The 16,719-nt window shown below is 44.8% G+C and overlaps 1 protein-coding gene across 5 annotated transcripts in view; it reads left to right on the top strand.

The window, feature by feature from the left end:
• The first annotated feature begins 9,434 nt into the window (after window positions 1-9,434).
• The window catches only part of TFB1M (transcription factor B1, mitochondrial), a 55,868-nt gene continuing 48,583 nt past the window's right edge, over window positions 9,435-16,719 (top strand). For 4 of the 5 annotated variants that reach the window (XR_014786740.1, XR_014786739.1, XM_084827880.1 and 1 more), the window contains exons 1-2: window positions 9,435-9,478; window positions 10,541-10,695. Coding sequence is in view for 3 of the 5 variants with exons in the window: in XM_084827880.1 (XP_084684006.1) it covers window positions 10,563-10,695 (133 nt within the window). In the remaining 2 variants the exon portion in view is untranslated. Of the gene's footprint in view, window positions 9,479-10,255; window positions 10,387-10,540; window positions 10,696-16,719 lie in introns of those variants that run through there. The other variant, XM_084827881.1, reaches the window with a different exon arrangement.

Below are 16,719 nucleotides of genomic sequence, written 5' to 3'. Positions count from 1 at the left end.
AATATATTTATGATTGGCATTTATATATAGTCATAACAATGCACTAATATTTCAAATAAGGTACAATAAACTACAGCAACAATTGCTTGTGCCCAACTCCGCTCATAGGTGAGGAAATTGCTCCTGATTACTTGGGGCTTTCTTCCCTCACTTTCCTTGCTTCAGCAGTTGCTTCACTCCTAGATTGTGTACAAACAATCGAAGGTTGAAGATAATGAATGTAGAGATTTCCTACATGAGGCATTTATTGTGCACTCATGAGTCCTTACTCATGGTTGTTTGTGGGTTCTTTAAAAGTCATCATGATCCTCCAGTTTCGCTTCTGTTTTTTAAAAGCACTTTCCTGGGGGCTGTTTTAGAGCGGGGAAAATAGTGTATTATTTCCAAAAGGGAAGAAATGATAGTTTCCTAGAGCTTTTCTACGTGAGGCTGTTAATCAGCTATTAATCTGCTGTATCTACTTTTGGTTTAGTCGCAGAATCTGAGCACTACACAAATTTCCTGCTTTTCCACTACATAACCTCTAGGTGGCACTGTGGTATAGCAGAATAGCTATATGCAAGTGGAAATCACGCTTTCTTTCACTTTAACAATTAAAGGCCACATTTTCCGTGCTCTAAAAAAAACTTGCAGAATGTGCGCATTGGACACAGAAGCAAAACTGGAGGGCCATGTTGACGTCTAAAGAACCCATAAACAACCATGAGCAGGGAATGATGAGTGCACAATAAACGCCTAGTATAGAAAAAACCCTACTTGTGTAATTGTGTTTTGTGTAGAGCTCGAATCTCAATTCTGCAATGAAACTGAAAGCAGAGCGATTAACAGCCTTGTATAGAAAAGCTCATAGTGTAACACAGCACCTACTGATTTTAAGAAGCACTTAAGTCATGATTCTGACTTAATGCACCCACATGTTGCAATGTGGAGTGCTGCTATTCTCCATTCTAATAGCATTCTGTGGCCACTGAGTACGCTTAGTGTTTATTGGGCTCTTTTTCGAATCCCCCACCCCCAGGCGTTTTTTCTACACACGCGCATGCACGCGCACACACGCGCACACGCACACACTTGTATTTATGAAAACATTTGGATTTCCCCAGTTCTGTTGATACCAACCTCTTGTGTGTGGGCAGTGCTGTTTTAGCTACATAAGTAACAGCACTCTCAGCCTGAACACTGGAAATAGAGGGAACAAATGAAATCTGCAACAAAATGTTGCATCGTGGAGTGCTGCTGTTCCAGATTCCAGTCACTCAATTTAATTCTCCTCCCCCAGTTTTCTGTTTCCCCACCCCCTAATAGTTGGTCAGTATGCCACACCCATGGAGCATTCTCAGTCTTCATTGGCCTGTTGTGGGAGGTCCCCCCACCCTCCAGGTGGTTCCCACCCCCCCTAAGATTTATTGTAAATGTTGCGGTTCCGCTGAGTCTGCTGGTACTTCCCTCTTGCACATGGAAGACGCCATTTTGGCTACACAAGGACCAGCATTTGGATAGCCGGTGTGGTGGTTGAGTGTTGGACTAGGACTCGGGAGATCCAGGTTCTAGTCCTTACTTGGCCATGAAGCTGACTGGGTGACTTTGGGCCAGTCACTGACTCTCAGCCTAACCTACCTCACAGGGTTGTTGTGAGGATAAAAATGGAGAGGAGGAGGACCATGCAAGCCACCTTGCAAGATGAAAAAAAGGTGGGATATAAATGTAATAATAAACAAACAGAGCTTTATATTAATATATGCGATGATTCACTACTTATAATCCAAGTATTAAGAACCTGTTGTTCTACTCATTACAGCACACTTCTGCAAAAGAAATGGGCAAATGGGAGGAGGCTTAGTTACTGAAACTGCTTCCATAAAACCCAGATTTCGATACTCCATTTAAACAGCCAGACTGCGTCTATATACTTTTATTAACATGCGGCACGCACAAAACTGTATCCTGCCATTCGTTTGCATTCACAGCGAACAGCAAGGGAGAAAATGAAAACAGGCAAAATCATAAGGAGGTCCTTGAAACCCACCATTAGTTATATAGAACCACAGAGAAGGGAACATTTTTCTCTGCTGTGCTGAGCATTTGCACAAATGGCCTGCCAAAATCACTTTTCTTGGCAGCAGGGACCCTCTGACAATCATCTCTAGAAAATGTAGAAAGAAGGTATTTTTAGCTACAATGTGTCTGGCAGTCAGAATGTTAACTTGTGATATTTCAATTGGGTTCAATAACTTGTGCCCTGAAACATGAAACAGACCAGAGGGGAAGCGACCCTGGACTTGATCCTAAGTGGCACCCAGGACCTAGTGCAAAATGTAAGGATAGTTGAATTGATCAGAAACAGGGACCACAGTATTATCACATTTAACATAAATGGAAGGGGACAATTGCGCACATAAAGCCCACTGACAGGTATCCCTTTCTTCTCATCCATGTGGGAACAAATGATATTGCCAAGCGGAGCTACGAAGAAATCACGTAAGACTTTGAAGCTTTGGGAAGGAAACTCAAGAACTTTGGGGCCCAGATAGTTTTCTCATCCATCCTTCCAGTAGTTAGAAGAGGGATAGAAAGGGAACGAAAAATACTCCGGGTGAATGACTGGCTACGAAGGTGGTGCCGACGAGAGAGATTTGGATTCTGGGACCATGGACCATACTTCCTGGAAGATGAGCTGTTGGCAAGGGACGGGTTGCACCTCACAAATGCTGGGAAGAATGTGTTTGGCTACAAGAAGAAGAACTTTATCAGGAGTGCTTAAAACTGAATCACACAGGGAAGGGAGATGTAAAGTTGGGGGTAACAATGGACGAGGGCTCATGCACTGCAAGGAGAGAACAGCTCTAATAGCACCCAATAATAGTCTTCACAAACATGTAGGAATAAAGCCAGACCATGAAGCACATGGTCTTCAATGTCTATATACTAACGTCCAGAGTATGGGAAACAAACAGAGAGAACTTGAACTCTTAATACAGGAGGGAAATTATGACTTGATACGTATAACTGAGACTTGGTGGGATGACTCCCATAACTGGAATACAGCAATTGAAGGATATAACTTGTTCAAAAAGAACAGAAGGAACAGAAAGGGAGGTGGGGTTGCACTATATGTTAAAAATACTTATCTCTGCACAGAAATACAGGAGGATGAGCTTGGTAGCCCCATCAAGAGCATCTGAGTTAAAATAAATGCAGCAAAGAATAAAAGGAATATGGTGGTCGGAGTCTACTGCCGGCCACGCAATCAAGGAGAAGACGAGGATGAAACTTTTGAAAAGCAAATAGCCAATGTTTCAAGGAAGCATGATGTAGTAGTAATGGGGGACTTCAATTTCCCCGATATTTGTTGGGAAACAAATTCTGCAAAACATGGCCCCTCCAGGAAATTCCTGACTTGTGTGGCAGATAACTTCCTCCTACAGAAAGTAGAGGAAGGAACTAGAGGATTGGCTATCCTTGACTTGATCCTAACCAACAGAGATGACTTAGTGGGTAAAGTAGCAGTTACAGGAACTCTGGGGGAAAGCAACCATGTTATACTTGAGTTCATGGTTTTAAAGGAAGCAAAAGCCGAGTGTAGCCAAACCCGTACCCTGGATTTTAGGAAAGCTGATTTTAATAAACTCAGAACAATGATAAGTAAGGTCCCATGACAATCGACTCTAATAAGAAAAGCAGTCCAAGATGGGTGGGAGTTTTTAGAAAAGGGAATTCTCAAGGCAAAATTACAATTCCAACAAGAAAAGAAGGTGGAAGACAACAGAAGAAGCCAATGTGGCCTCACAAAAAGCTAAGAGATGACCTGAAAACAAAAAAGTACACAAATAGGAAGTGGAAGGAAGGCCAAGTGACAAAGGAAGAGTAGAGGCAAGTAGCACAAAATTGCAGGGATGGCAACAGGAAGGCTAAAGACGAGAATGAGCTAAGGTTAGTGAGGGATGCTAAAAGCAACAAAAAAGCTTTCTTCAGGTACGTGCAAAGTAAAAGACAGAGGAAAGAAATGGTGGTTCAGCTACTAAATAAGGATGGCAAAATGATAACAGATGACAAAGAAAAGGCAGAATGCTCAATTCCCATTTAGCTCAGTCTTCTCCTCAAAGAAGCTCTATGACCCCCCTGGCAAAGGCAAAGTACAGGCTGAAGGGGCAGGATTGCAGCTTAAGATCCATAGGCATATGGTCAAGGAGCACCTCATTACTTTGAATGAGTTCAAATCTCCAGGGCCAGATGAACTGCACCCTAGAGTAATAAAGGAACTGGCAGAAGAACTCTCATAACCACTTATCTTTGAGCAATCATGGAGGATGGGTGAAGTGCCAGATGACTGGAGGAGGGCTAATGTTGTCCCTATCTTCAAAAAGGGTAAAAAGGAGGAAACTGGTAACTACAGACCAGTCAGTCTGACATCAATCCCTGGGAAAATTCTGGAGCAGATGATAAAGCAATCCATCTGTAAGCACCTTGAAAGCAATGCCGTGATTACTCGAAGCCAACATGGATTTGTCAAGAACAAATCCTGCCAGACAAATCTGATCTCATTTTTTGATCAGGTCACCTTCCTTGTGGACTGTGTGAATGCTGTGGACATAATATACCTCGACTTCAGCAAAGTTTTCAACAAAGCACCCCATGATATCCTGATGAGCAAACTAGCTCAAAGTGGGCTAGATGAAACAACAATCCGGTGGATCCACAGTTGGCTACAGAATCGAACTCAAAGAGTGCTTATAAATGGGATCTCCTCAAACTGGGAAGAGGTAACGAGTGGGGTACCACAGGGCTCCGTCCTGGGCCCAGCGCTCTTCAACATTTGTATTAATGACTTGGAGGAGGAGGTGCAGGGAATGTTGATCAAATTTGCAGATGACACAAAATTGAGCGGGATAGCTAATACCTTGGAAGACAGAAACAAAATTCAAAGTGATCTGGATAGACTGGAGCGCTGGGCAGAAAACAACAGAATGACATTTAATAGGGGTAAATGCCAAGAAAAGAAACCAAATGCACAGTTACAAGATGGGAGATGCGTGGCTCAACAATACTACAAGTGAGAAGGATCTTGGAATTGTTGTCGATCACAAGCTGAATATGAGCCAACAATGTGATGTGGCTGCAAAAAAGGCAAATGCTCTTTTGGGCTGCATTAATAAAAGTATAGCTTCCAAATCCCGGGAAGTACTAGTTCCCCTCTACTCAGCACTGGTTAGGCCTCATCTGGAGTACTGTGTCCAGTTCTGGGCACCACACTTTAAGAAGGATGCAGACAAGCTGGAGAGGGTTCACAGGCGGGCAACAAAGATGATCAGGGGACTGGAAACAAAGCCCAATGAAGAGAGACTGAAAGAACTGGGCATGTTTAGCCTTGAGAAGAGAAGACTGAGGGGAGATATGATAGCGCTCTTCGAGTACTTGAAAGGTTGTCACAGAGAGGAAGGCCAGGATCTCTTCTCGATCATCCCAGAATGCAGGACATGGAGTAATGGTCTCAAGTTACAGGAAGCCAGATTCCGGCTGAACATCAGGAAAAACTTCCAGACTGTTAGAGCAATACGACAATGGAACCAATTACCTAGGGAGGTAGTGGGCTCTCTCACACTGGAGGCGTTCAAGACAAGGCTGGACAGCCAACTGTCAGGGATGCTCTGACTTAGATTCCTGCATTGAGCAGGGGGTTGGACTCGATGGTCTTGTAGGCCCCTTCCAACCCTACTGTTCTATGATTCTATGAATTGCCAAGGAAATTCAACACAGTCCTGTTTGACTTCAAAAGAAGGAACTTCAGAAAAATGAGGGGAGAGGTAAAAGGAAGTTGAAAGGGAAAGACAAGAGGGTCAAATCTCTCCAGAAGGCTTAGGGGTTGTTCAAAACCACAATATTAGAAGCTAAGCTAGAATGTATACAGCAGATCAGGAAAAAGTACTACCAAGTCTAAGAGGTTGCTAGTGTTGTTAATAAGCAGAGGCAAGGATGCTATTAGAGGCAAAGAAGTTTGCTTCAGATAATTGAAGTCTTGCCGAAGTAAGAGATGAAACACGATCTTACACAAAAATATAAATTGCAAGCAGACAATAAGGCTTGCAAGAATTACTATTACTATTGTTACTATTATTGGAGCACATCACTAAAGCATTAAGACCCACAATACAATATTATTTAAATACATCAGAAGCAAGAAACCAGGTAGGGAGGCGGTTGGACCATTGAATCACAAGAGAGCTAAAGGTGTGCTAAAGGAGGACAAGGAGATTGCAGAAAAGATTAATAAATTATTTGTGTCTGTCTCCACTGTGGAAGGTACCTGTGTCTGAAGTTCTGACTTTTTCAGGAAAGGAGTCTGAGGAACTGTGGCAAATAATGGTTGACAAGAGAAGGGTGCTTCCAGATGAGGCTTTTATTGTGCAATCACCCTGCTATGCCTAATTCCCAGAATTGTATGCAGGGTCCAGATGACATTGTTTTCCACTTGTAACTGTTCCGTGTTTTCCTACCGTTTCTTCCATCTTTTTTTTCTTTCCATTAAAAAAAGGAAAAGATGGAATGTCATTTGATAGTCCTAGGAGCTGTCCCTCCTGAAGCACCCATGGTTAGAACTTATTGACAAACTGAAAGCTAACAAATCACAGGGTCCAGATGGTATCCATCCTAGTGCTTTTAAAGAACTAAAATTTGAAATTGCTGATCGTGTGTGTGTGTGTAATTTGTACTTAAGACTGGCCTTTGTGACAGAGGACTGGAAAGCAGACAATGTAACACCTGTTTTAAAAGGGATCCAGGAAATTGCAGGCCAGTTAGCTTAATGACTGTTCCAGATAAATGGGTCAAAATCATTATTAAAGGTAAAACTATCAAGCATATAGAAGAACAAGTCTTGCTGAAGAAGAATCAAAAACGTTTGATTTTTTTAAAAAAAAATTCTGGTAACACACACTTCCAGACCAGTGGGACTCTGTTTTTAACCTCCAGTGAGTAGAAGACCAGGCACAGGCTACTCTAGAACAATCAGAAAGCTAGACACAAAAAGGGAAAAGAGCCTATGGAAGGAGAAGACTCGTGGTGGTGACCTGCAAGGTGTGTGCAATGTTTGTTTTCTTGCCTGAGAACAACATGGCCTACTAGAACTAGAAGCCACTCTGCACCAGTGGAAACAGTGGAGCTATGGAACCGTTTCCAGGTACTTGAGGATGAGACTGGAGGACAGCCTGCAGAGGAAGAATTACAGGGGAACCTTCATGAGAACGAGCAAGAGGCTGAAAGTCAGTCAAGCAGACGTGATGAAACCAAGGCCTACAACAACAAGAGAAGAGCAGTAGTAGTGGGAGACTGCTGTGTGGGATCGAAACCCAAGTATGTCACAAAGACCTGTGGACTCGCCAGGTATGCTGTCTCCCGGGAGGACGGATTAGAGATGTGACTGAAGGGTTGCCTGAACTCAAAGCCCACTGACTGGTATCCTTTTCTTCTCATCCATGTGGGAACAAATGATACCGCCAAGCGGAGCTACGAAGAAATCACGTCAGACTTTGAAGCTTTGGGAAGGAAACTCAAGAACTTTGGGGCCCAGATAGTTTTCTCATCCATCCTTCCAATAGTTAGAAGAGGGATAGAAAGGGAAAGAAAAATACTCCGGGTGAATGACTGGCTATGAAAGTGGTGCCAAGAGAGATTTGGATTCTGGGACCACGGGCTATACTTCTTGGAAGATGAGCTGTTGGCAAGGGACGGGTTGCACCTCACAAAGGCTGGGAAGAATGTGTTTGGCCACAGCATGAAGAACCTTATTAGGAGGGTTTTAAACTGAATCCTATGGGGGAGATGTAAAGTTGGGGATAACAATGGGCTCATGCACCGCAACAGAGAGAACAGCTCTAATAGTGCCCAATAATAGTCTTCATGAACATGTAGGAAGAAATCCAGACTATGAAGTCAACCCTAGGCCCCTTCCAACCCTACTCTTCTATGATTCTATGCACACAAGCCTGCCTGGGCTTTACAGTCACTGATCCCTGCTCTCTGGCCCATCTATAAGAGGTATTTGGCCGAATCCATTTTTTCTCCACCTATCAATGCACAGTAGTTCATTCATTCCACCTCTAACCTACACCAGGCACATGCTCAAACTAAGAGGTAACTAACCCATGTTAAGTCTTTTTGAGCATGAAGCCTATGGCCTCATGACACCTGTTAGAGCTGCGTCAGTTTCAGGCAGTGCTAACTTCTCTGCAGTTCTGCATACCTTAGAAACAAATGGTTCTCTTGTAATGAGCCAGTGTGGTGTACTGGCTAGAGTGTTGGACTAGGAGTCCGGAGATCCGTGTTCTAGTCCCCACTAGGCCATGAAAGCTCGCTAGGTGACTTTGGGCCAGTCACAGACTCTCAGCCCAACCTACCTCACAGGGTTGTTGTGAGGATAAAATGGAGGAAGGAGGAGGATTATGTACGCCGCCTTGAGTTCCTTAAGGGGGAAAAAAGGCGAGATATAACTGTAATAAAATAAATAAAAAATAATGACAAAGGAAAAAAATGGTTCGAGGATTTGGGGACTAACATACTTTGCTATGGTTGCATTCCATGCTAACAAATACACAATACACAAATTGATGAAGCACAATCCAAGCATTTAGTAAAAAGCGGACTGATACACACATCTAAAATGCTTACAGCTTTTCCTTTAACCTTTTCAAGGATGTCCCCCCCCCCCCCGCATTTCCTGAGAGAGTTCTATAGGTGCGGGTCTACTACCAAAAAGAATCCTATCACTGAGAACTGGGCTGAACTGCGTCTCAGGTTTATTTAAGTCCTAATGCAATGAGAGGTATTGCCTGGACCTAATGATACTTTCTCTCTCTTCTAGCCCTATTTTCCGATAGATGGGGGAAGAGAGCAAGCGGGAAGAAGACATGCGTGCGGTTATTCGTTGATTTGGGGAAGGAATTCCGCACATGCTCAAAGGCATGTAGCCCTTGGGCATGCTGCAACAGGAAGGCCGAGCCTCGCTGGAATCTGGTCCTGGCTGCTGGGGCAGCGTCTGGCGTTTCTCCCCATCGTCTTTTCCCCTAGTCCACGGACCAAACGCGGACGGTGTGCGTGCACGTGTGTGGTGGGCGGAAAGCACAAACGAAAGAAGGAAAATCGGTGGCGGGAAGACGGGGGTGAGGGAAGGCAGCTAAGTCAATACGGGTTTAACTGGTGAACGCCACCGACGCGCGGGAGCGTTCCCCGCGTTCACGCCGAACGCGGCCAAAAGGGCGTTCCCCTTTTACGAAGCACAGCCAATGAGCGAGGGCACGCGCGCCCTTGGGTGTGGCTCCTCCTAGGAGAGGAGGCAAGAGGAAGGGGTAGAGCGGCTCTCTTGAAGTCTATGGTGGGTAACCACGTGCCATGCATTTCCGCTCAGCGTACGTCCACATCCGGGCTCACAGGGGGCTTCTTTTGCGAGGGGTGGGGGCAGGAGAGGAAAAATAACGCCGCCAGAAAGGTCAGTGCTAATCAGCAAGAATTAAAGGGCGTTTCGGAAGCTCGTCCTCGCGCGCCCCATCCTGGTTTTGCGCCCCGCCCGTTTCCTCGCGCCTCTTCCGCGGGTCACGGGATTCTTAACGGCGAGTGCGGCGCGTGGAGCCGCGGCACTGCGCGCGCGCTCCTGCCCGCCGCTTCGCCCCTTCCGCCCTCTCGCGCAAGCTCCTCTCGGTGAACCAGCCAGGCCAAAAGGAAGCGGGGCTGCTGCCTCATTTTGCTCCTCGGCCGCCCCCTGCAACAGTCCAGGCTGTGTCCGTTGCCGGATGCTCTGGAAAGCTTCCGCCGTGATTTCTGCAGCTCAAGCAGCAGTTACAAGGCACGAGAGCAGGCTGGGCGCGTCTCTCTCAGCAGCTGGGAACCCTGACATTGACTCCCATGAGAGCTGGCGGGGGGGGCGCACCTTGAGTAGGTAGCTGGGGTAGACGGGCTGTGCTTTTCCCGCCGGCCCCAATGCTTTGTCCTGAGCGCCCGCCCACAGCGGGACAGTGGGTAGGCGCTCGGGGGAGCCGCGCCGGCCGCTTTCCGCCGCAGCCGACAAGACCCGCTCTCCAAGCTGGGCTTTGGGCGGGCGCTCCGGAGAGTCGCGCCCGCTGCTTTTGCCGCAGCAGGGCACGATTCTCCGGAGCCGCAGCGAGGCACTGGGCGGGTGCTGTGGAGAGCCGCACCGGACGTTTTCAGGCGGTCGCCGTGGTTACCTCGCCCACAATTCCTCGCTCTGAAGAAGGGCCCCTCAGAGCTTGGTGTTTCTCAGCCTTAAACCGGCATAAGTAACATTTACATTGGCGCTGGGACACTGCCTTCATGAGAGAGACCATATGTTCCTTCACGTCCTCTGTTAGAAATGTGACAAACATTTTATACTGGAAAAAGGTATTAAGCACGTTACACGCTGCTGGCCTCATTAAAAATGCATTCATGTATGTGTAATTGTGTGTAGAACTTTTAAGTCCTGTTTTCATATTGTTTTGGTAGTTGAATATATAGGACTGTTAATATATTTTTCTCTATTCTGATGTTTTACTAGTGGAAAGAATAACTCTTGATCAATGGCTATTTCAAGACAAGTGGCTACTTTCCGTCTACCACCTCTTCCAACAATTGGAGAGATTATTAAGCTATTTAAACTCAGAGCTGAAAAGCAGCTGTCCCAGAACTTCCTTCTGGATCTGAGGCTTACAGGTTAGCTGTCTGTGTCATCTGCCTATTTTCATACATGAGTTATTTTGTGGTTTTCTAGCCAATTTTAGTTGTGCTTAAAAAGACATTTTTATAGAGTGTTTTATTTATTTGAATTATTAGCTGCTTTTCAGGGCCAAGCCCTAACTGACCTACACAAAATGAAAGAACTAATGAAATGCTAAACAGGATATGTAAGCATAAGGTGGACACAACTAATTTGATGCATGAGAAAAACTGCTTTAGGTCACTTGAGGACTGTCAAATCATACGTCCAAATAGGGTACTTTGAAAGTACGTGAACATGTGCTGAGGATCTTATTCTAATCATTGGCCCATCTAGTCTTTTTGTTGCTGTTGTGTTAAATTGTTGATTGTAAGCCACCTGGGTGTCTTGTTACACAGGACAGACATGGGATATAAATATTTTCAATAAACATTGTGTGCTCCATCGGTGACCGGTTTATGCCATTTATTTATTTATTACATTTTAAGGGTGCAATCCTATGCATGTTGAGACACAGAAAAGGCCTACAACTCCCGGCATTCCCCAGCCAGCCATATACCTGAATAACTGAAGTTCTCTGGGAAGAGTTCAGATTAAAAACATAAAATACAAAATAACATAAGAGCCATGCTGGATCAGACCAAGTGTCCACCTAGTCCAGCGTTCTGTTCACACAGTGGCCAACTACCTGCCTGTGGGAAACCCACAAGTAGGACATGAGTGCAACAGCACCCTCCTCCTTGTGTTCCTCAGCAACTGGTGTATATAGGCATACTGCCTCTGATACAGGAGGCAGCATATATCTGTCGGGACTAGTAGCCATTGTTACCATTATCGTCCATAAATTTAACTAATCCCCTTTTAAAGCCAACCAAATTGCTGGGCATCACTACATCTTGTGGTAGCAAATTCCATAGTTTAACTAAATGCTGTAGGAAGAAGTACTTCCTTTTATCTTTCCTTAATCTCTCACCGATCAGCATCATGATATGACCCCAGGTACTAGTATTATATGAGAGGGAGAAAAAATTCTCCCTGTCCACTTTCTCCTCGTGAGATAAGCCTGACTTTAGATTGCAATCCTATGTATACTTACTTGAGGCAGTCCCACTGAACTCAATAGGACTTACATCTAAGTAGACCTCCATAAAATTGCTGTAATGATTACTGGTTGACACAGTAATTCACTAAAATAAGAATGGTACTTAGTGTTTCATACATACACAAGATCAATATGACTTCTGCTTGGAGGTTTTCATTTTAACAGCATAGTGTACTTGAAACAGCTCAGCTAAATGACTGGTGGAGTAGCGTTTTCTCTTCCCACAAAACTGTTTTTATTTGTGCATGAAAGTACTATTTGCAGTTGATGGAGCTTACGTAAATACATAAATAAATAACTGATCTGTTACTTGCACGCACAGATCTCTGAATAGTAAAGTACAGGGCAATTTCGAGTGTTGCTTTTGCTTGAATAAATTATAAAATACAAAATGGCAATAAAAAACGATGATAAAACAAGTCAGGTGAAAAGATAAACCCAGGAGCAGCGCGTAATGGGTAGTATCCAACTGTGCCCTAGGGCTAATGACATCTCACTAGTATAAACCAATGCTTGTGCAATATAACTAGCGCTTCTTAGGGCAATGGGAAAATGCGGTGATTTCCTGCTGAAATCCACTGGCAAACTGGAACTTTTTTCTTTTTTAACTTTTTATTTTATTTTATGTTTATAAATGAAATAAACAATACCAAAAATACCAACAACCTGACCAATACTACAAGAGAGGAGGAGAGGAAGAAAAGAAAAAAAAGATTATTTCCCCCTCCCTCTCCTTTAAAAAATTAAGTTTAAACTCCAATACCCCCTGGCCTTCAATGCCATTCTATTTTAAAAACTGTATCTATAACCTTAACTGTCCTACAGTTCAATAAACAACCTTACATTTCAATATGATATCATCAATCTTATATCAAAGAAACAGGTCTACAGTTCATTCCCAGTAGCCATAATAATAATGGAATCATAGAATCACAGAATAGTAGGGTTGGAAGGGGCCTACAAGGCCATCGAGTCCAACCCCCTGCTCAATGCAGGAATCCAAGTCAGAGCATCCCTGACAGATGGCTGTCCAGCCTCATCTTGAAGGCCTCCAGTGTGGGAGAGCCCACCACCTCCCTAGGGAATTGGTTCCATTGTCATATTGCTCTAACAGTCAGCACGTTTTTCCTGATGTTCAGCCGGAATCTGGCTTCCTGTAACTTGAGCCCATTATTCCGTGTCCTCCACTCTGGGATGATCAAGAAGAGATGCTGGCCTTCTTCTCTGTGACAACCTTTCAAGTACTTGAAGAGTGCTATCATATCTCCCCTCAGTCTTCTCAAGGCTAAACATGCCCAGTTCTTTCAGTCTCTCTTCACAGTGCGCTGTTTCCAGTCCCCTGATCATCTTTGTTGCCCTCCTCTGAACCCTCTCCAGCTTGTCTGCATCCTTCTTAAAGTGTGGTGCCCAGAACTGGACACAGTACTCCAGATGAGGCCTAACCAGTGCTGGGTAGAGGGGAACTAGTACTTCATGGGATTTGGAAGCTATGCTTCTATGAATGCAGCCCAAAAGAGCATTTGCCTTTTTTGCAGCCACATCACATTGTTGGCTCATCTTCAGCTTGTGATCGACAACAATTCCAAGATCCTTCTCGCTTGTAGTGTTGTTGAGCCACGTCTCCCCCATGGTTTCTTTTTCCTAGGTGCAAAACTTGGCATTTATCCCTATTAAATGTCATTCTGTTGTTTTCTGCCCAGCGCTCCAGTCTATCCAGATCACTTTGAATTTTGTTTGTCTTCCAAAGTATTAGCTATCCCGCTCAATTTTGTGTCATCTGCAAATTTGATCAACATTCCCTGCACCTCCTCCTCCAAGTCATTAATACAAATGTTGAAGAGCACTGGGCCCAGGACGGAGCCCTGTGGTACCCCACTCATTACCTCTTCCCAGTTTGAGAAGGTCCCATTGATAAGCACTCTTTTGAGTTCGATTCTGTAGCCAACTGTGGATCCACCGGATCATTCTTTCATCTAGCCCACTTTGAGCTAGTTTGCTCCTCAGGATATCATGGGGCACTTTGTCAAAAGCTTTGCTGAAGTCGAGGTATATTATGTCTACAGCATTCCCACAGTCCACAAGGGAGGTTACTTGATCAAAAAATGAGATCAGATTTGTCTGGCAGGACTTATTTTTGTCAAATCCATGTTGGCTTCGAGTAATCACTGCATTGTTTTCAAGGTGCTTACAGATGGATTGCTTTATCATCTGCTCCAGAATTTTCCCAGGGATTGATGTCAGACTGACTGGTCTGTAGTTCCCAGGTGCCTCCTTTTAGTTTTTACCCTTTTTGAAAATAGGGACAACATTAGCCCTCCTCCAGCCATCTGGCACTTCCCCCGTCCTCCATGATTTCTCAAAGGGAATAGACAGCTGTTCTGAGACTTCTTCTGCCAGTTCCTTTATTACTCTAGGATGCATTTCATCTGGCCCTGGAGATTTGAACTCATTCAAAGTCACTAGGTGTTCCTTGACCATATGCCTATCGATCTCAAGCTGCAATCCTGCCCCTTCAGCCTGTACTTCGCCTTTGCCAGGGGGGTCATAGACCCTCTTTTGGAGAAGACAGAGCCAAAGTAGGAATTGAGCACCTCTGCCTTTTCTTTGTCATCTGTTATCGTTTTGCCATCCTTATTTAATAGCTGAACCACCATTTCTTTCCTCTGCCTTTTACTATGCACATAGCTGAAGAAAGCTTTTTTGTTTTTAGCATCCCTCGCTAACCTCAGCTCGTTCTCAGCTTTAGCCTTCCTGACACCATTCCTGCAATTCTGTGCTACCTGCCAGTACTCTTCCTTTGTTACTTGGCCTTCTGTCCACTTCCTATATGTGTCCTTTTTTTGTTTTCAGGTCATCCCTAAGTTTTTTGTGAAGCCACATTGGCTTCTTCTGTTGTCTTCCACCTTTTCTTCTTGTTGGAATTGTTTGTGATTGTGCCTTGAGAATTTCCTTTTTTAAAAGCTCCCACCCATCTTGGACTCCTTTTCTCATTAGCGTCGCTTGCCATGGGACCTTACTGAACATTGTTCTTGAGTTTATTAAAATCAGCTTTCCTAAAATCCAGGGTACGTGTTTGACTACACTCAGCTTTTGCTTCCCTTAGAACCAAGAACTCAAGTGCAACATGGTCGCTTTCCCCCAGAGTTCCTGTAACTGCTACTTTACCCACTAAGTCATCTCTGTTGGTTAGGATCAAGTCAAGGATAGCCGATCCTCTAGTTCCTTCCTCTACTTTCTGTAGGAGGAAGTTATCTGCCACACAAGCCAGGAATTTCCTGGAGGGGCCATGTTTTGCAGAATTTGTCTCCCAACAAATATTGGGGAAATTGAAGTCCCCCATTACTACTACATCATACTTCCTTAAAACATTGGCTATTTGCTTTTCAAAAGTTTCATCCTCATCTTCTCCTTGGTTGGGTGGCCGGTAGTAGACTCCAACCACCAGGTTCCTTTTATGCTTTGCTGCATTTATTTTGATCCAGATGCTCTTGATGGGGCTACCAAGCTCATCCTCCTGTATTTCTGTGCAGAGATATGTATTTTTCACATACAGTGCAACCGCACCTCCTTTCTGTTCCTCCTGTTCTTTTTGAACAAGTTATATCCTTCAATTGCTGTATTCCAGTCATGAGAGTCATCCCACCAAGTCTCAGTTATACATATCAAGTCATAATTTCCCTCCTGTATTAAGAGTTCAAGTTCGTTCTGTTTGTTTCCCATACTCTGGGCATTAGTATATAGATATCGAAGACCATGTGCTTCATAGTCTGGCTTTCTTCCTACATGTGTCTGAAGACTATTATTGGGCGCTATCAGAGCTGTTCTCTCCATTGCAGTGCATGCGCCTACGTCCGTTGTTACCCCCAACATTACATCTCCCTTCCCCATATGATTCAGTTTAAAGCCCTCCTGATGAAGTTCTTCATGCTGTGGCCAAACACATTCTTCCCAGCCTTTGTGAGGTGCAACCCGTCCCTTGCCAACAGCTCATCTTCCAGGAAGTATAGCTCATGGTCCCAGAATCCAAATCTCTCTCGTCGGCACCACCTTCGTAGCCAGTCATTCACCCGGAGTATTTTTCTTTCCCTTTCTATCCCTCTTCTAACTACTGGAAGGATGGATGAGAAAACTATCTGGGCCCCAAAGTTCTTGAGTTTCCTTCCCAAAGCTTCAAAGTCTGACGTGATTTCTTCGTAGCTCCGCTTGGCGGTATCATTTGTTCCCACATGGATGAGAAGAAAGGGATACCAGTCAGTGGGCTTTATGAGTGCAGGCAACCTTTCAGTCACGTCTCTAATTCGTCCTCCCAGGAGACAAAACACCTGGCGAGTCCACGCGTCTTCGTAACATACTTGGGTCTCGATCCCACGCAGCAAGGACTCTCCCACTACTACCACTCTTCTCTTCTTCTTCTTGTAGGCCTGGGTTTCATCGCCTCTGTTTGACTGACCTTCAGCCTCTTGCTCACTCTCATGTAGGTTCCCCTGTGATTCTTCCTCTGCAGGCTGTCCTCCAGTCTCATCTGCAAGTACCTGGAATCGGTTCCACAGCTCCACTGCTTCCACTGGCGCAGAGTGGCATCTAGTTCTTCTTCTCCTTACTGTCACCCTTTCCCAAGGAGTGTCCTCTACTGCATTTTTCTTCACCTCAGCATTTCCCACTGCCTCATCTCGCTGTTGCTCTTCAAGCTTCTGGTCTTCCCTTTGCGGCTGTAGTTCCCCCATTCTGTCCAAGAACTCTTTGTGTTCTCTTATTCCCCGGAGGGTCGACAGTTGCCACTCCAGTCCACTTACTTTTTCTTCCAGCAGCATGATCAACTTGCACTTGTTGCAGGTGTAGGCCATGTTGTTCTCAGGCAAGAAAACAAACATTGCACGCACCTTGCAGGTCACCACCACTGGAGAGTCTTGTCCTTCCA

The sequence above is a fragment of the Heloderma suspectum genome, chromosome 1 (genome assembly GCF_057233095.1).
Source record: "Heloderma suspectum isolate Gila_16-S chromosome 1, 16-S_ref, whole genome shotgun sequence".
Lineage (NCBI taxonomy): Eukaryota > Metazoa > Chordata > Lepidosauria > Squamata > Helodermatidae > Heloderma > Heloderma suspectum.
This window is presented reverse-complemented; position numbering and strand designations above follow the sequence as displayed.